Below are 20562 nucleotides of genomic sequence, written 5' to 3' on the forward strand. Positions count from 1 at the left end.
GTTCTAGTTTTCTGGAAATAACTTCAAATTTGATATAATAATAACGTGTAACAAGGATGTACAAGGAATACTTTCACAACTAATTTATATTCACATGTTTGAAAGTTATACAGGCTAAATATAGCCGACATATAGCTCACCATATAGGCTATTGATAAAGTGATGTTTTTATTGATGTGTGATAATGTATTTTAATCATGAGTCAGGCCAGAAGCTCAACAGTGTTTGAGCAAAATGCGAGCAGTAACAGTATATGTTCACCGTGTGCACCATCTTAATTTAGCTCATTATTCACAGGGTAGACTATCTGTAGCCCTAACGGATGATATACAGTGTAAGGACATGACACAAAAAACACGAGGAAAACAGTTAGAGATATAATTTAGTGAGAAGAAAGCTAGTTTCCTATTCAACACTGATAGAAAACTATCTAGCTGATATAATTATGTTCACCCTCTTAGTTTAGACCATTAGCATGCAGGGAATACTGTCAATTTGGTCAATTTGTAATTAAATCGTCAACAACAAATCATTTGAAAACTGAAAGAATACTGAACACTTTCTGAAGCAACTGGATTATACAGTAAGAACATTACATGAAAAATATAAATTATTGTTGACAAAACATGTAAAATTGTAGCTTCATATTCTATTAATTTAAAAACAACAACTGCTTAACAATAAAAGAACTAAGAGTCTACCGCCATGCTAACAGCTTAAGGAGGCGAAATGCTACCACATTGGTCACCTCAGTTTATCAAGCTGACATTGGCTAATTAGCACAAACCACAAAGATTTGTATTTTTGCAGGTAAACCAAAGTTTGCCATCACGTCCTGGCAAGCCTCTCTTCCAGTATCTTTTCTAAGTTGAAACAACATTTCAACGAGTGTGTCCTGTGGTTTAATTTCCATATTCAAAAAAAAAAAAAATCCAACAGTGCTTTCTTAAATAGTTTCCATACTTTTTAGCTGTAAAAAGTCTTTTCTTTATGGTCCTGTTTGTCCTGCTATTATAACAAATATGTCTGAACTAAAAGCCTCTCTACTTGCCTGTGAACTAAGTGCTTATGGGAAATTGTGTTTGATAAATTCTTCTTCTTTAAAAAAAAAAAAATGACTGTCCTATATAAATGTACGCCAGCCACATGACTATAGAAAAGACTCTGCAGGTGTTTTTAGTTATTTATGTTATTACAAACTTCACTTCTGGACCTGAACCTGTACAATGTTCTTAATAACACCTCTGCTTTACTTGCTTTAACAAGCCGGACTGTCCACAGCTATGTATGTACTGTATGTTGGGTATCGTGGACATTTCTTCAACTAGTTTGGCTTGTTTGAGAACACTTTTAGGAACTCTTAAAGATAAATGCATAGACTTTCAGAAATATAAGGTACTGGCACCGTTAGGTACATAGAAGTCAGAGCAGAATACATTCGTTTTTGTCCTGCTTTGCACTTAACAAACTTGTTTGGAAACACAAGCATTTATTTTAGGAAGGATTTTCAGCATGAATTCAGTATCCGTTTTTTCTGACAAGCTGTTATTTGTCTCATTCTTTGCTCTGGCAGTGCACAGGCCTCACTGGATCACAGCTAATGAACTCAGGCATTAACTGCACCAGCTGGCTTCAAATTCAGAGCAGAGCAGAAGAAGTACTCAGGGATTGGCTGTCACTCCGAAATCCTTACAAGCTCTCTTTTTTTATTCAAAGATGATTGGTGTTTGATGAAAGAAGTAATGTCTGCTTAAGTGTTCGAGGCGTTAATAATTCTGAAGTTCGATTATTAATCAGAGTTTTTTTGTCATCTCACCAGTAACAGTGGGTGATCTGAGGTGGATTCAGACAGCCAACAATTTAGTGACGTAGACATCATTAGAAACAAGTTCACTTAAACTTTACTGAATCTCTTCTTTCTTTTTTTGTGTAAATATGTTCTATACTTCATTGATTTATATCATAATGATGACAGAGTCAAAGTTTGTGGTTCCCCCACTTTGATCCAGACTGAACTATCTCAACAGTTACAGGATGGATTACCATGGAAATATGTGCAGGTGTTCATGGTCGCCAGAGGATGGAGTCTCAAAGGTTTAGTAATCCTGTGACTTTTCCTCCACCACAATCAGGAATTTGATTTTACTGTTTTGAGTTAAATGTCCCAACAACTATTGGATGGATTGCTATGAAATTTGGTTCAAACCATAATCTGTATATGAAGACGGATGACGTCTCGCCGCTTCCTCCCCACGTAATGACCGGGTGGATTGGACGTGGTATTGAGGTCCCAAGCTGCTGCAATCGTGACGTGTGTTCAGGTCACTTATCATTCTCTAAATAAAAATGATTAGTTACTACCAGTTGACAACAACTTTATTTCCCCATGGATTGATTGTGCTCTCAGCTCATCCCGCAGTTTCTTCTTTTTAATTTGTCCTCTCTGCCTCTGAATCCGGTAGCCTTTTGTAGGCTGTTCTTTTATTCTGTGACCGTCTTCTGGCTTGAGTTTGTGAGGCGTACTCAATCAAACCACAAGAAGATGGGAGAGGGCACATAAATATTTTAATTATTTAGAGCAAATATGTTCATCTTGTGTTTCCTACAATGGTCTAATGGTGCCTATTGTTGATGTGCTTCATATTTAACTTTAGTAATCCATCATTATGATTATTATGATAATATAATAATAATATAATCACTGGGATATTGGGATGCCTCCCCAGCACTTGGGTCTCTATACACTGCTCATGTACTTTGCCCTCTGCACCGGATCTACTTGGTTTATGACCAAATACCTGCAATGCTAGTGACATCTACATCGGCCCGAGCTGTACTTTGTGTTTAAAGCTAATGAGCAAATATTCACATTTTTCACATGACACCTGCCAACATCAGCTGTCACAATGAGCACGTTAGCATGTCGCCATGGTGACCAAAGCATTGCTGTTCACAGATTCACAAAGCTGCTAGCATGGCTCTAGACTCTAAATCCATCAACATGGATTCAATATGACACTACTTAACAAATTGTTTAATCAAATGGATTTGTCCAACAGCTGTCTGCTTTTCTGTTTCATGTAATGTCCTTACATGTAATCCTTTACTAGTACTACATGTGACCTCTGGCCACTCTGTGCAGCTCCAATGGTGCCATAAAATACAGATGCATTATGAGATATTCAAATGTTAATAGTTGAGGCATATGTTGTGCATTTGGCTCAAAATAGACGCAGGTTTAAATCCTTCTCATCCAGGGTGCTTTGTTGCCATAAATGTATACTTAGCTCTTGATTATATGGTGGCTAACTACAGATTCCAAAAGTGATTGCAGTAAGGCGTTTTTTTGGATCCTCCTATAAACTTTAATTACAACCAGTGTGAATATTGTTTTGGAAAGGATTGTTTTTCGTCGAGCTATAATGAAAACTTGTTGTAGGGAGGAGAGGATAAAGCAGGACAATATATCTCCCCGTCTTTTCCATTGGCGTAAGGAGGCTTCCACCACAGCGACAGTGGGTCTCTGAGGGCAGGAGGCCTCTGCAGGCGTGTGGCTCGCCACCGGCCACTGGCTCAAGGGACAGCAGTGTAACGCTGCGGTGTTTGGCCCCGTGCCCTAAGGCAACAGCTGCCATAAACAAACAGTGCTGAAAGCTACTGGCCGGGTCCCCAGCTCTTTTTAAGACGGTGCAGTGGGCCCGCTGACCTTCAGTCAGTCCACTCCAGTAATTTTGAATAGAGTTGGAAAGAAATCCAAAACAAATGAAAGAAGAATGAGGACTAAGTGGCGGCTGGACACTTTGTTTACCCATGTTGGCTCTGCTACTACTTCCACTGACTTGCTGCTAGATAGAGTGGGAAAGAAAGAGATTTCATACTTCAAAGTTCAAAGAGAAGATGGAGAAAATGTTGAAGCCCGAACTCTCAACTATAGCGACAGGATAAATGATGCATGTTAAGGGCAAAAGCACAACAATTTCAATGTGTTTTTTGAACCCACAATTCAAGGTGTTTGTCAGTAAAATTAAGTTTTCCCTGTTGTCGTCGAGATGAATTTGTTGGCCCTGATTCATTCATAGTACTTATAGTGTTTGTGTGGCCATGAAGATGAAAATGTAACTCAATCTCAGGGCTTCCAACACTAAAGTAGCTGAAAGCTCTGAAAAGAAGTGTGAGCTTGAGTTGGGATTTTTAATACAACTGTCTCCAAAGTCACAAATAAACTTTGATGCTGAATGTACATGACTTTTCAAAGATTTGTAGTTATCTTGAATAGCTATCTAATCTAAAGTAGCCTATAAATTGCCTAAAGGAATACTTAAATTCATTTGGGGGGTGGGGTGGAAAAAGCTTAATTTAAAGATTGGTGCCACTCTCTTGTGTCTATTAAATATGAAGATGAAGCCAATTGACGGGCTGCTAAAAGTGGAAAACAGTTGGCATAGCTCTGTCTAAAGGTAAAACAATTCAGCCAGGCAAAGAAATAGTCTGGCACGGACTAAAAACTCAGGTTTTAACACTTCAGATAACATACAGAATAAATAAACAAGATACTTGTTAATTAGTGAGTTTTGGGAGCTTATAGGTGCATTTTCCTATTAGAACCAGGTTAGCTGTTTTTTCCTGTTTTATTTTAGCTAAACTAAGATCACCAGTTTATATTGAACAAGGTCAACATTTTTCCCAAAATTGCAAACTAGTCCTAAAATATTTTGCATGAGATGTAATTGTTAATATTTTTTCCTCCATTTTTCACATTTGGCATAATATCCTGTCACAAAAGTGATAAACTGCTGATATGATAATCCCTGATGTTAGACCCATCCAAGCAGCATGGGAGCACACAAACACTATCTGCCTCCAAGTTTTGTGTTATGGCAATATCAAGTAGTGTTGAGCTTAGCTTCAGCCAAGTTAAGCCCAAAGGAGCTGTTGATATCGTCATGGCTGAGTTCATCCTCTCTCTGCTGTTGGAAGGCTTTTACTCTCACATATTATATTTTCTCCTGCAACCTTTTCCTTAGACAGTATCATAATATTCAGTCACTTTAATACTAATGAGATATCAATGTACATTCTTATTTTCCCTTTCAAACATCATATCCTGTTGTTTGCATTCTACCAAAAACTGGACACAACATATTTTTACATTAAATAAATGATGTTTTAATCCCATTTTCACACAGCACAGTTACATGACTTTAAGTGCAGTATATGATTGTCAAAATTGGAAAAACATTTTCATAAAGAATGGGTGTGACATCATTTCAAAGAAGGTGGAAAACATTGCGAGTAAAGCTGGTGTTGCCTGTGATTCAGAGGGAGCTGCTCATTGTTCCAAGTCTTTCTAACAAGAGAATTTCCCAATCAGTCAGCTCATTCAATACTTTTATGAGCATGAAAGTCATGTGACTTCAACTGAAAGATCTTGGAGCAGAGCCTGATGCACTATTTTCCACCACCATGAACACAGTATCAAATAAATGAGTTTGTTGTAGAAAACCAGTTTGACGTGCTGCCAAAGGACTTCCAGTTCCACCCGCAACTCAATGAAAATGTTTAAAACTGTCCGGCGTGCCCAGCAGTGCCCGAACCCGCTGTGTCAATGTTTATTTTAACTGTTACCTTTATATGATACGAGTCCTTCTGCATGCTAATGAAAACAGTAACCATATAGGAACAAATCACATGCGTGTGGTTGATCCTTTTATTTAAAGTAAATACATAAACGAAAACATTAACCATATCAGTCAGTGTAATGTCAGGAGGCTATTATGTTTTTGCTTAAATGAAGGAGTGAATATGAATTAAATGGAATAAGCATGACCAAAATGTTCAGTACAAGTCTACAAATTCTCAAATTCACAATCAAAGTCGGTCATTCTGCACAAGATGTACTTCCACTGTCGGTCTCTGAAACAAAGAGTAAGACAAAATCCTGTCAGTTCAACATCACCGATAAAGTTTTATTTATAAGTGTTAATAAATTGTCCTACACCTTAGCTTACATTATTTTTGTATGAATTCTATATCCACACTTCCACATTAGATCAGAAGGTATTCAGAGAAAAAAAGACTGTTTTGGACAAACCTTAACACTCCACTGAAGGTGGTCTGAGCACCTCTGATGAAGTAGCCATAAGATGGGACAACCAGCTCGCCCTCTTCTCTATAGTATTCTGGGATGTCAGTGGTCTTCCTGTGGAAAGCACCAAAATGCTCTTTAAAGTTTTGGCAAGTTCAGAATAAAATATAAACCTTGACAAAAATACAGTTGGACACTTTGGAAAATACTCCGATTAATTTTTTTGCTACTTTTTTTTTTAGTACTCTCATGTCTTTATGTAAAGCTATAGCCAAGACACAGACAGTTTAGTTTAACACAAAAACTGAAAATACCAAACCAAGCTCTACTAGCGTCTCTGAAGCTCACTAATTAACATGTTATAACATATGCGTTTCGTCCGGACAAAAACATCTTCCACAGGTGGTGATGAGGGGGACTATTTCTTGGCTCGGAGCAGTGACTTCTTGGAGTCTCCATGAGCAACCTCACAGGTCAAGACATACTCTGGCACATAATTGCTGTGAAACCTGGAGGTTGTCATTTTTACACACCTTTTTCTGTATGGTTAAAGAAAATAGATGAAATAGTAGCCTATTAATTTGTGAGCTTCACAGGTCTTAGCTGCTATGCTAAAATAAGCTAAGATAAAATAAAATAAGCTGAACTGGCTTCAACAGATTTGAGAGTGGTACAAAACTTTTCATGAAACAATCAAGCACATTTTCCAACATTAAAATAAATATGTCCATAGCATTGTGAGTACATACATGCAGGAGTAGGGACAGCGGCGTTTGTAGTAGCAGCAGTAGAATTGCCATTCACGGTCAAGAACGGACTCAAAGTACTTGCTTTGAACACCTGCCACCAGGCCATTACGGGTGCATGTTGAAGTCCTGCAAAGACAAGTAAGAGTCATAAAGTGGCATACACTTACTTTATTTAATCTAGAAAAACACTTAAGATAAAAGGAATATTTGTCTGGACTGTTTGATGTAAACACTTGTTGATTAGTGGTGCAGTTTGCTTATGGCCCATACACTTCACTGTCACCACAACACATCCAAGAATACCAGGTCCAAGCAGCAGGGGATGCAGCATGTGTAGACGTTTGTCATGGCAACATGGACACAGCCTTCAGCCATTCAGCCAATGGGGGTAGTTTCCCTGCAGGGTAAAGTCCTCGCCAGTGTAATTCAAACAGACAGCTATGGTAAAGGGAGGCAGGCGTGGCAGTGATAAATAGCGTTGACAGTGTATGCCATCGAGTCAGTGGGCTGGGAGCAGTCGAGCTTAAACTGCAAACAAATCTGAGGAGCACAAATGTGTTCTGCTCTCCTGATCAGAAAAAAGTTTAGCTGTAAGATTGAAGCTGGTATTTACGCAGGGACGTCAGGCTACAATTCTCCCTCTAAACTCCTTTAATTAAATCAACCTGTCAGTGAAGTTGATGGTTACACACACGTGTTTATGTGAGGTTGCGGCATTTGGAATTGGATAAAATGAAAAGTCATAAAAAGACATTAAATTAAGGCAGAGGGATGTTTTTCTCCTCCTCCTCCCTCAGTGGATTTGTACTTACTGGCTGAGTCTTGCTGCAGTTCACTGTTTTTACCATCCTGAACGGCACGTGGCAAAAATTCAGGAAACTGCTCTAACTTGTGTCCTATAAAACACAATGTGATATCCTGTTGGATGAAGCTTGTTAAAATTCACCGGAGGTAGTCGTGCTCCCAGGAGCTGTCTGCTGAAGACACAAATGGCTGTTCTGGGTGGAGGCAGTGATTCATACAGGATCAGGAGAATCTGGGTTTGTTCCTCTGAATGACACAACAGTGAACGTAATTCAGTTTTTCATGAATGCAACAAAAGATGCACATGTAGCAAGTCGGACACCACATGAAGGTTTGCACACAATCATTACTGGGTAGCTATTTATACATGCATTACTTTGAGTGTGAAGTCATTATAGGTCATAGTAACTTCATCTTTAAAGTAACTTAAAGTAAAGCTTGTACCATTAAAACGAAGAAATTTATTTATTCACAGATGTTTGAAATCATATTATTTGTGCCGCAAATAATCAAGCAAGCATGCTGGTAAATGGATATGTTTATGTGGTTTCTTTCATACTTTAATACATTTACATTTGTTTTTATCTTTGTTTGGATCCCAAGTCCCGAAGTTGAATCCACCAATCAGCTTTTTTGATTTGCAGCTCTGCAAAATGTTCTGTTGAAATTTGTGAAAATCTGCGACCTATGTATGCCCATAACACCTACTGTACACAAGTCAGCAAGGTGTTTCTTAGTACAGGCATAAATCTGCTACTAGTAGTATTCATGTCTGTATTAAGGATATGGTGTGGCCACTCAGCCATGTTGCCAATTTAACCCTGTAGTTAATTGTGGTATTGCACCCAAAAAAAAAAACATTAGCCTCATAGACCACCATCATACAAGAGATATCTGTTGAGAGGACACCTGCAACTACAAACAATGTTAGTTTTTACCCTATTATGAAGGTAAAACGTCTACAAAAGTTATTTTCATGATGTCATCACAGTATAAATGTTGTAGTCCAAGCATGAATGCCAGCTGTAGAAACACTAATGCATGATCCCGGAAACTAGAAAACGTTCTTGGCTCACGCAATTTTCATTAAACTGAGCAGCCGCCACCTCTGAGCAGTTCTCCTTAATACAGTTCACCCACGGAAATATCCAAACATGCTAAGATGTCGCTAGTGTTTTATCATTTCAGGTATGCTGTGTTATTTTTGCTAAATGTAGTTTAAAATCTTAGTTTGCACCCCGAGACTGTATATAAAAAAGGATGTAGCTTTTGGGTATGAAAACTGAAGGAAATGGAGCAGTGCCATGACGTGCAATACCAGTGAAGGCCACTAGGGGCTGGCTCCAAAACACCTCTGGGTCCATAGACTCCCATTTATCTCATAAAATATGAAGTCAATATGTTTTTTTCACAAGTTGTTATGGTGTCATTAGCTAAATTTACCCCTCTTCATTAGTTTTCTGTCTGTCCGTGACAATCCCATAATTAATAGTCAATGTAGTGCAGTCATGTTTTTATGTGAACGGGCGGAGTGTCCTCGGGATATCAGTCAGATTGAGTAAGATCCAAGACTTGCTCCTCCCAAGCTTCTGCAAATATGGTCACAGTTGAGGCTTCATAGCGGCAGTTCACTGACCATTGGGTGACGTTTGTTGGGTGACACCCCTTTTAAACAGTATTTTGTTTAGTTGTCAATGCGTGTTTTATATACTTCTGTAAATCTCACTGTGACCAGCTGATACATCCCACACTTTTGTCAGTTAAGCTGGCTGTGGCAGTGACCGGGTGTAAACATTTATTCATTTGTGTTGTAGAACAGTTGTGTGTTGTGTTGTGTGATGCAACCTCTTTTAATCTAGTGATGTGTTTTTGAAAGGACCAAAGACATCCTCCAGCTGCAGCTGTATCCTTCTCGAGGTGAGTTCAGGAGGTCTTCCATCTGAGTGTACGTCAGCCACACCGCCGCCCACAACACGGGTGGTTTGTTCATACAAGTTTCAACAGCAAAATCCACACAAGTCTAGTATGGGCCTTTGTTGTCCACTAATACGGACCTTTAAGAGTACGTGTTGTTGGACAAAGTACGTCCTAAAACGAAGGGTCATGACTTCATGATTAATTAAAGCCATTTTCGTCTTTGACCTGAACTTCCTTCTGTTGATTGGAACAACAAACGGAGTAAAGATGTGCCTCTTACGTGGCTTTCATGTCGCTTTGTATAAAAAAAAAAAATTTTTTTTTAAATGCAATCATGTTCACAGCTGCTGTACAGAGGGAAAAGATGTTCAATGTTCAAAGAGTTTTCTCTGTATACCAGTAATCTGACTCATACATTCCCAGATGACTGATTTGCTTTTCTCCTTTTTGTGCATTTCCAACTTACTATAGTCATATATTCTGTATCACTTATTCATATCAGAGGTGGGTCAATCCCCGATAGCCGATAGAGGTGTGATTCTGTTAGCAGGAAGACTAGAGGAAAATCGACAGCAGCAGTTCACCTGATTGAATTCAGTGCATCTCTATATGACAGACTACACCTCCTTCAAATTACACGATTGCTTTCAAAAACTGTAATCAATCCAACTTAAACTCTAAATCATCCCTTAATTCTATGTTTGCAAGCGACTGTCTCTGATTTGACTGTAAACCCTGGACAGATATGACTGTCTTCCAACAAGCCTCAGCTCACAGCTGTTCATGTAATAGAAAGAAGATAACAGGTGGTAACAAGTGAGTCAAACACTGATATAAGTCAGAAGATAAGGAGACCCACCACTCCAGGCCAGCACGGCTGATGTCATCCCACCAGCAGTCACTGGGCTCCCCCAGACCCTCAGGTGTGGGCTGACACTCGAAAGACCACAAGCGGTCCGAGCCGTCCTGCTCGCTGAAGTAGCTCCTGATGGCGACGAGGACCTCTCCGTGGGGACACTGGAAGTTGAAGCCTTGGCGATAGGCGTTGATCCAGGCCATGTCATGGTGGTCGTGAGACTGAGCTGCCACCGTGACCAGCAGTGACGACGCCAACAGCAGCAGAGCAGGATTCATGTTGAGGAGATCAGTGTGTCTGCTGCGCTCCCTCACAGCTGCCTCAGTTTAAACTCCTCCAAGCCTTTTGTTGTCCAGATGTTTTGTTTCCAGAAGTGATGTGTAATTTGCTCCTCGCAAGACAAATCCAAAAGTGGACCTCACTCCTCGTTTTAAGGTAGACTCCGAGACAGAGCGTTAACAAAGTCATGATGGAGATAAGGGTTTACCTTAAAAGACAAAACTTTCAAGTTTACTGCCATTCATATATTTATGTGATGTTTGATCTGACCCTGGAGAACGCCTTCGCATGTTAACTGTCAAAAGGTTGTTTGCAGTGTGATTATTTACAGGTTTATTTTGTCATGAATCAAATTATTTTGTAAACAGTTTTTCAACATCTGAATATAACTGATAATGTTTACATTCTTGTGCAATGAATCTTTAAAGTTCTAATAGTTTTATAATAATAATAATAATTTTTATGCAACCATGAAAACAGGCATTTATGAAACATATAACAAGCTCAGAGAAGAGCGTAATTTGAATAGTTAGTCTGGCAGTATTCAGGATTTTTTTTTTTAACTCTCAACCAAGCAGCAACCAGCAGTGATGTCATCCACTAGCTTCAAGTTCGGATTTTGGCCGGCACCATTTTACTAGTTCAGAGCGGTTTGGAGCCGGTAGTGACCATATTTGGGAGCGCTGGGGGGAGCGAGCGGTGGATCTGACTGATCTGATTGGAAACCCGACGATACTACGTCCCGTCCACTGATAGCCGTAACCTGACTGCACCACAGGCCTGTCAATCAAACAGACACGCCCTCAAAAACACATCTTTTTGAAGCTTATTTTGTAATCAATTACAGAATTATTTTCATGACTTTTATTTAGCCAGAAAACTAATAAGAAGGAATGAAATTAGCTAATAAGACCAGATGAGATCACGGGTTTCTCAATCCAGCTACGAGGGTGTTCGTGTAAAAGAGGAGGTGTTTGCAGTATCTAATCAATCACAAACATGGACAGGTGTACTGAGAGCAGAGCAACATATTTCATAACAATCATTGTAAAAATATGAGGAGGTTAAACATAATCCAGGCTGACAGCAGCACAGCTGCAGCTGCCAAATGATGACACTAAAGAGCAGCACACAGACAGCATCACAAACATGAACTTTATAAACACGATGGCTGACATGAAGGAAGCCGAGCCGGTTCAGCAGCCTTACCTTCAGACGGAGAGCGTTACATCCAAGGCCAAAATGTTTCAGTAAATCTTGGGGATGAGGTGATTGAAGCAGAACACATCTGGCTGAGTATTTCACACGTCTGATGATCTCATTTTCTTGTTGAATTAACAAGTTGTAATTTCAGCACTGATATAGGATATATCAGAGCTTAAAAATGGATTTTGAAAATGTAATTGCGATCGGTTCAAGCTATCAGGCTATCCATGTTAATAGGATGGATTTTTAATTATATGCATGCACTGTATAGGTAGGTAGGTAGGTATGGTAGGTAGGTAGGTATATACTTTATTAATCCCCGAGGGGAATTTTTTTTTTTTTTTGTATACACTGCGTGTACTGTTAAATGTATGTGCTGTCTGTAATACGCTCATGTAAAACCATGTTCGCTGTCCTCCACAGACAACTTGCCAGAGTATATGTAAGAGAGATGTCATCAGTTACTTTCCATGAGTGACATGTGTCCAGTTGTAAGTATGCTGGTTTTTCCTTTTTCTATTCTTCTTGTTTTGACTTGTTTATTTACTTCATGCGTAATGTTTGGAAAATGACTACCGGTGTGCATCATTATGACCTAAGAAGAATCATTTTGTGTGATTTCAGCTGACCAATGCACTGCTCCACCCTGAGTCTCTGGATATCATTCCTGCTGCTGGCAGGCGACAAAGTCGAAGGCCCGAGGGAAAACAACTGGGAGGCATACGACGAAGGCGCAAAGCAAAAACGGAGGAGTAGTGCGAGGTGCTGGAGATGGGGATCGGGTGAGGATCTTGAGCAGTGCAGGCCAGCCTTGATAAGTAGGGTGAGGTTGGAGAGGTGCTGTCCGATCATGGTGTCGTACAAGGAAGGCAAGAAAGGAAGACGAGTGGGAGGAAAATGACGAAAGCCACAGAAAGACAGGTTGGAGGCAGGCGATGAAGGTCCACAGGAAGATGGATGGGAAACTGGCAACGAAGGCCCGCAGGCCGACCGTGGGGTTGGGTGATGGACTGGAGAGGAACCGGCTGACCTTGGAGGGCGGGACTGAAGATGCGCAAGGTAAGGTTTAACATTGATGAGAAGTCCTAAAACAATTTTTTGTTTGTTTTTAAAAAGACTGTTGTTCAAGGCAGAACAAATTCAGTCAAATTTCTCTTTTATGCATTTATAAGACACAAGACGGATGCTTCTTGCTTTGAAGAAAAACCAACGGAGGATAATCCATTATAAACAATTATTCAGAATAACACAGATCACTGTGCTAACATGACCCTCACATTCGGTGGAAACATTCAGTGCAGCGTCTGATCCATTTTATTTCACTGCATCTCAAGATAACAGCTATTACAATTTGTTCCTGTGAAATAGTGTTCATGTAAAAGCTGCCAGACGGATGAGGCTCTGTTAGAGGATGAGATCATATTATTTATGGAGTGTGGTGATAGAATAAATTGTGCAGGTGTTGTTTTCGCGAGCATATTTTATGCCCTTAATTCCGAAAAAAAAACCAAAAACCTTGCCTTCAATATCTGCAGGTAAATGACCATATCAACCTGACCTCACAATCAGACAGCCAGCTCGTAAATAGGAGAAGCAGTACATTTGAAGCTATTCCAGTAGTTGGCACTTCAGATAGACCTGACTTACTAGATGCCGTCATGCTAATGCATTACTTTGCTTTTCTGTGCTTGCTGTTAAAAAGTGAGGGCTATGCAGTATTTGTATGAGAAAGTAAGGAAACATGAGAACACCAGGGTACACATGGATAATTCTTTCTAACTAGCCATACTTGGAAGAGTGAAGATCACTACACAACTGGATGATGGCCTCAGGATGATATTTTAGGAAACAGTGAGGATGTGGATAAAAGCAGCCACGTTTTATGGAAAATAACTGATTGCTTGAAGTTTTATGAGGTGTCTGTCGGATTTGGGTTGACTTTGTGTGATTGTGACAAGACTGTCTTCACCATAGGGAATCGTTTGCAAGTCCATCCATCCTACTGGGCGTAGACCTCTGGTTCATTTTAACCAATCAGCATGAGCCGAACCAGCTGACACTCTCCCACCGCTGCAGCTATCTACAGCCCGTGTCCACCAAAGTGTTTTTTTCCTGAGTACAGCATATTTTTAAAATTGTTTTATGGAAGACAGCAGCGTGACGAGATGCTGAGCATTTATTCTGTGCTGAATGCTCTGCGATTTTTTTTTTTTTTCGTTCAGCGAGAGTTGAAAAATGTTCTTGCTGCGCTCGTCACTGTCACCAGCTGTCTAATTACAGTGAAAGAGGGGCGGGACAAATCCGGTTAAACACCGCCACCAGGCTAGGTTGGGACTGCTGGTTGGACAAGATAAACCTTACGAAGTGTCACTTTGGACTGTGGGTTCTAATAATAAGTCATTTAATTGAGAAAATAAGCAACAGTTGCTGACACAACGTGCTTTCCCAATGCTCTTTGCACACTTTGACATATCAATTTCAATGCAGGACTTTTAGTATTTTAAGACTTGTTTAGGCTCTTTATCTGATTTGTTGGCTTTGATTAGTGAATAAAGGAATCCATTTGATCACTGTGTGCCTGAGAATCTGACGTCTCACATGGGATCACATTCTCATCCTCAAAGCATCTAAAAATAAATAACAGCACATGTTCAGGAATAGTGTGAGTTACTGCAAGAGGAGTTCCACAAAAGTCAAAATGGAGCAGATCTGGGAGGTATTTATAGACACTACGGTCTATTTTAAAAAATCTCTATTTAGAGCAGTTCTGTTGGTGCTTTGAGAATGTAGGGCTTCATTCACGATAGTTTGATCTGATTGTGACATACAGGCTCTGCTGTGCCAAAGATCACATGTTGGAGGCCTCCGATTGAAAGCTGTGTTCACCAACGGTGTCAGTGTGCAAATGAAGCAGCTGAGATGTGAACTGCTTCTAAACCACCTGGATCTAGATGTTGCTGATTTGGCAAAATAAATCTCAAATTACTTTATTTTCCTCTTATAAACAATTTAATAGACACAGCACAAAGAATGTAGGATGAGTAACATGTGAACACGTTGAAAGGATTTTTTTTAATGCACTCCACTGGTGAGTGAGTAAGTGGATGAAAATTAACAAGAGAACAACATCTTTGCATCGGCTGTGCACAAATTAATACCATTATTTTCTAAGGTAAATATTTGGGAGTTACGGGGCACATCTGCTCTTTATCATACCTAACCCCGGTGTTCACACAGTCCTGGCCCAATGCTAACACTGGCAGGACCCCACTCAAGTGTCTCTCTTTAAGGCCACTATATGCTTGTTGGGACTGTTGCTTTAAAATGCTGTGAAACCCACACCACTTATGAGTTAATTAATGTCTTACAACGTCTTTTTTCTACTTTGATACAGCACACCACATAAAAGGACAGAAGAGCAGAAAGCATCCCATTCACACATGCTGAATGCTAATACTGGACAGTTTTCCAAACCCTGTGATTAATCCCTGCCTGGCTAATAGTACTTGGTTGTGGTTAGGGGGAGATGTTGGTTGTGGTGTGGACTGCGTGCAGACAGCTGGGGGGGGACTTGCACGCATTTCTATGCAAACTACAGTCGGGGGGCGTGCAAACACAGACAGGTTCCACAGATGCGCTCTGGAGCACATGATGAAGACCTCCTGACAGCAAGAAGAAGAGCTCCTTTGTTTATTGTGTTTGGCTGAACAACATGAGAAAGTACGTGCAACTGCTTCACAAGAGGAGGGCCAAGGATGTGAAATGCACTACATCACTGATGGCATACATATGGTGCAAGTTTCCTGGTTACTATATGCATGCAAGTTTCCACAGGCAGCCCAAAACTGACCACACGTGGACCCTCGTGAGCACAAAAAACAGGACGTCATTTTAATGGTCTGCAACCAAAGCAGCTCTGTGAGCCTGCATGCTAGTAGGGCTTTGAGCTAAAGTCAATATGGTAACATGTTCCCAGGAACAATGCAGTTGTTTATCTGGTATATTGTTTAGGCTCACAATTTTTAATTGAGCATGTTATCATATATTCAAAAACATTTCAAATACTTATCACACTGTACTCGGGATATCATAATTTTCATAATTTTCTAATACTCATCGTAATATAAAAAAATCAAAAGGTTTATGCGACTTTTGTTTAAATCTTTAAACAGTCTGTACAGGAGCAGAACCACTTGTCATGTTTCCTCGTCTGTACGTAGTTAAAGAAATATGTTGTTGTTGTTCAGCAGGAAACCCCCATCTTATGTCAATTAGAGCAAAGATAGAAGAAAATGGAGAGAAATGTTCCCCTGTGTCGAATGAAGAAACGTTGCTGTGTCCTTAAAACTCATAAATGTCCCTTTAAAGTGAGATGTATCCAGCAATGATAGAAAACGATCAATGTTAAAAAAAAAAATTAGTCACATACACTAATTCATAGATCAACATGAAAGAAATACAACATGCAAATTTCAACAGCAAGACCAGGAGCCGAATGAAAGATAAAAAAATAAATAAATGCAGTTTTACTTCTAAGCACAAACTTTTGAAGAATGTAATATATGGCAGGTGTTTGGTCGATATATACCTCTTATTGACCACTCCTTATGGTTGCTCATTTGATATCTTCAGAGTTAATAAAGAGCTGTGAAAGATTGGATAGTGCTTTTATTTTTGTAGCTGTTACTAAGAGCAGCTTTGAAAGGCACCAACAAATATTGTCCTGTTGTGTTGGCCCGGAGGGCAGAAACAAACATCATATTTTGTTTTTGAATCTGGAGGACTGTGTTGGAGTGTGGAGAAATATATAGATGTTTACCAGGTAGGAAGGGTCTCATAAAAAATACTATCAGGCCCCTGGGTAGCCCAGAGGTTAAAGGTGTAGACTATGAACCACAACATCTGGCCCTACATCTGGCCAGAAATATTTCCTGCAAGTTGTTCTCTAGCTCTCTCGTCCCCTTTTTTGTAATCTTGCTACTGTTGATATCTGATTAAGGCATAAAATACCCCAAGTTCCGTAATGAAAATGTAGGATCAAGTATTTTTGGAGCTTAAACCACACCTGGGAGAGGAAAAGTCTCAATATCTCAGCCTCTGCTGCTTGCATTTTTTTTTTTAATGAAACTCCAAAGTCACCCAATGTTATGGAAGCAAAATACTTTCCTGTAAAAAAAAAATTGAACATGTTGAATGTCAGTAAAGTGCTTTAATAAGCGATGCATAAAACTTGATGAGTCAGTGCCGGGCGCGTATGGAAAGGTCATGCAAATATCAATCAGCTAGCTCCAAACACCGTGATCAAGATGTGGAGCGGTAATGCACTGGCTTTGTCCCCATGACAATTTAATATAAACTGCAAGAAGTCAACATTTACTGATCCTTTCAGGTCCAAACCACAAGCTGACATATTGTTGGAAATGGGAATTATTAGCCTACTATGTTACTATGCATCTGCCATCATTTAACTCCATATACTGTATGTACATATTTTTACAAGCGACTTTGCAAAAACATCCTTTTAAAGTGCTTTTAAAACCACATACTGGGACATTTTTCAATTTATTTATATGCCGGTAATCACTTTCTATATTTTCTCAGAAACAATAGTTATTTTTATAATTCCCACTGTGACGTCAACCATTGGTTTGCAAACTGCTGTTTTAAAGCCTTGAGTCTGCCGCTAGTGGCCCTCAGAGACATTTCACTTTAAAGCACTCCTGCCTCATGTTTCAGACCCAGAGACATTTGTTGTGTGGGTCATATTTCCTGTGTACACAAGGAGAGTCCATATGAACGATCCCCACATGTTGTATTCACAACGTCGGAACTCAAAATGTTCTAAAAACCTCAAGTTCACGAATTGTGATGTGTTCGCTGACATTTATGGAAGAGGCCATGGAAATACATCTTTTTGTTGGATGTAAGCTAATATATTGTCATTTTAGCCATGTAGAGTGTCTTCATAAATTAGATAATAGCCTACGGCCCTGTCTTGCTTGACTTCTTGCAGCCTACGTTGCTAGTGATAACCAATAGCAGACCCATCAAAGCATCAAGAATCGTCAAGATAATTATCTTTGAAAATATGAATAAAAAGTGCCTATATAATAAAAACAAACTATCAAAACTAATTCAATATCAACATCTGTGGCTATAATTATGAATGACTTGCGTGATCCTTCACTTCTAAAAACACTGCTATCTCTGGTATGCAGGGTTACGCAACTGCCACTGTGAGGATGTCAAAAGGTCCCTCAGCATGGTCCGTTTTCCCATAAGACCTTTGCTGTTTAATAGTGCTTCACTGATGAAATTAAGGGGCCAGCCAAAAGGCCACCATAATAACGTCTACAAAACAAATCACTTTGCTTCAGGCTGTAACCTCATTAGAACAATGCGTCGTGGTTGCTTGGAGGATGTGTCTAAGCCTCGGCTGGTGAGGCAGGCAGGCAGATATAAGTCTCACTGACAGTAGTGATAATGGGAGAACAGTAACGATTGCCCAGAAAATAATCACGCCCCAAGTATTTCAGCCGCATGATACCCTGTTCTCATTTATTTGGCTATGCTGATGCCACAATGTTTGGCCTCAGGCTTCAAGGTTATCTGAGAGATGATATGCACGGGTCAAAATGTGGAGCACGTTGTGAATCTGATGAGAACAAGGTGCACCTATATATCCCGTTTTCTTTAAATGAACAAAAACACCACACACTGACCCTATATTGTTGAAATTGCCTCATGATCTACCTCTGCATATATCTGTGTCTCATATTTTGACACTGTCGCTCACAAGTTGAGCGGATATATTAGTTATGCTTGGGAACCCAGAACAGTTCAATAACTCTCATCTCCTCTGACAGATTCTGGAAAGTCGGGCTACCAGACCAAGAACAAACTCATGTCCAGTCAAGTCAAACGGAAATTCGAAGTCTCTTAACTTTTAATGGTAATAATATGTAAACCATAATGATGATGCAAAGTATTGTGTATAGTTAAGTTTTTTTAAAAGAGGATAAAACAGTTTAGGGGCAACCCAAGCAGCAACCAACAGTAACGTCATCTTGGTTTTTGAACTGCCGATCTGAAGCCTCCAGTTCGGATTTTGACCGTCACCATCTTGCTCTTTTGGAGTCAGAGCTGACCATATTTGGACGAGCTGGGGAGGAGTGAGCGGTGAATCTGACTTGATCTGACTGTGAACCCGATGACACTTCGCCCGCCAACCTATAGCAGAAGCGTGACTGCACCACAGATCTGTTAACCAAACATACCACTTTTTAAGGCCTAATATCTAATTATTCATGGGATTATTTTCAGATGGACCGCCAGAAAACTTATGAGAAGGAGCGAGTTTAGCAAATGACACCATAATGACTTGTGGAAAAAAATTATTGACTTTATATTTAATGAGAGAAGTTGAATGGGAGTCTATGAAACCAGGATTTTTGGAACCAACCTTTAGCTGCACATGGTGGTATTGCAGACCCAGAAGCTATTTTCACTTCTTTTATCTCTGGGGCATAACTAACGGAGACAGTGGCTAAACTAGTGAGCTTTTGTTATAAAAGCTGCTGTTTACAATACAATATAAAAGCTGCCGTATTAAAGGCCTGCACATCATACTAACAGAGGCACAAAACATTTTTCTCCTTTTTTTAGTTCTGTACTGTTAAATATTTAAGATAAATGTTCCTTTATATTACTCAACATTTTGTGCTGTTAGGTTCATATTCCACTCACGAACAAAGATTCCTGCTTGATGTATTTGATCCTTGTGGAGAAAAAAGAAACCAGGTTTCCATGTTTTCAGCAACTTGAGTTACACACATTTTTTGTGACTATAAGTGCAGGTGTGATTTCCCCGTGAACTTGTTAGACTAGCGCACATAAAGTTTTAGGTCAAACTTGGGAACTCAGCCGCTGTAGGCTCTCTGAAGCATTTCGGGTGTCTTCAAAATTAGGATTACACATACGTGTGCTGACACAATCTAAAGACAAATGTTTCAAACTACAAATTCAGATTAAAACGCATGTGATTTAAATTAAATTAATGACATTAATCAAGTTGAGTAATTCAAATTCAAATATAAATGATTGAAATTCAAATTCTAGTGTCACCTATTGCTGCCTGAAGATTAAGACCCCGACAAACAGTAACCTACAGAACAATGTAGAGTGTTAAAACCACAGACGAGACAAGGGTGTGACTCTTGATGCCGACTCCCCAGCTAGTTAACCCCCCTGTGTGGTATAGAGCCGAAGCGATATTACGGCACTAATCAAATTACAGTGGCAACAATCATTAATACAAAAAAGAATGTTGAAGTATGTATACCAGTTTCTTGGCAAATTCTAAATTAGTTCTTAATCTTAGTTTGAATTTAATTTTATTTGGGATGGCCTCCGAAAGAAAAACTGTGGTCTCAGTGTCATTTAATGGAACATCTCTACAAACAAGTCTGGCACCTGTAATCTAATCCGCAGCAGAAGTGGGCTGGTAGTGGTCATAAATCACATAGTGGAGTGGAAAATATGGAAATTGACCCTGACTAATGTTAATGGTGTATTGTTTTTCAGTCGCTGATGTTATTTAAATGACTCTGAGGAAATTAGAGCAGGGAAGCTATTTCACTAATCAGAGAATGTATTATTTTTCCAAA

The 20562-nt window shown here is 39.6% G+C and overlaps 1 protein-coding gene across 1 annotated transcript; it reads right to left on the bottom strand.

Moving 5' to 3' along the window:
- Positions 1–5152: 5152 nt before the first annotated feature.
- Positions 5153–10755, bottom strand: dpt (dermatopontin). The gene is made up of 4 exons (XM_069703925.1): positions 10415–10755; positions 6835–6960; positions 6092–6199; positions 5153–5913 (listed from the first exon to the last, which is right to left on the bottom strand). The coding sequence occupies exons 1-4, from the start codon at positions 10687–10689 to the stop codon at positions 5847–5849; spliced, it is 576 nt and encodes a 191-aa protein (XP_069560026.1). The 5' UTR covers positions 10690–10755; the 3' UTR covers positions 5153–5846.
- Between the last annotated feature and the right edge of the window lie 9807 nt (positions 10756–20562).

Source organism: Brachyistius frenatus, unplaced genomic scaffold, assembly GCF_029030835.1.
Source record: "Brachyistius frenatus isolate BFR_SWC_R1_liver_20210118 unplaced genomic scaffold, ASM2903083v1 Contig_49, whole genome shotgun sequence".
Classification (NCBI taxonomy): domain Eukaryota; kingdom Metazoa; phylum Chordata; class Actinopteri; family Embiotocidae; genus Brachyistius; species Brachyistius frenatus.

What these genes read in the sequence shown, in the direction of transcription:
- dpt (XM_069703925.1), bottom strand. Translation starts at nt 10,689, where the DNA reads ATGAATCCTGCTCTGCTGCTGTTGGCGTCGTCACTGCTGGTCACGGTG. An exon ending in AGCCGTGCTGGCCTGGAGTG is followed by an intron (nt 6,961 to 10,414) that starts GTGGGTCTCCTT and finishes TTGTCTTTGCAG; the next exon opens with GACTTCAACATGCACCCGTA. An exon ending in ACCTTCAGTGGAGTGTTAAG is followed by an intron (nt 5,914 to 6,091) that starts GTTTGTCCAAAA and finishes TCTTTGTTTCAG; the next exon opens with AGACCGACAGTGGAAGTACA.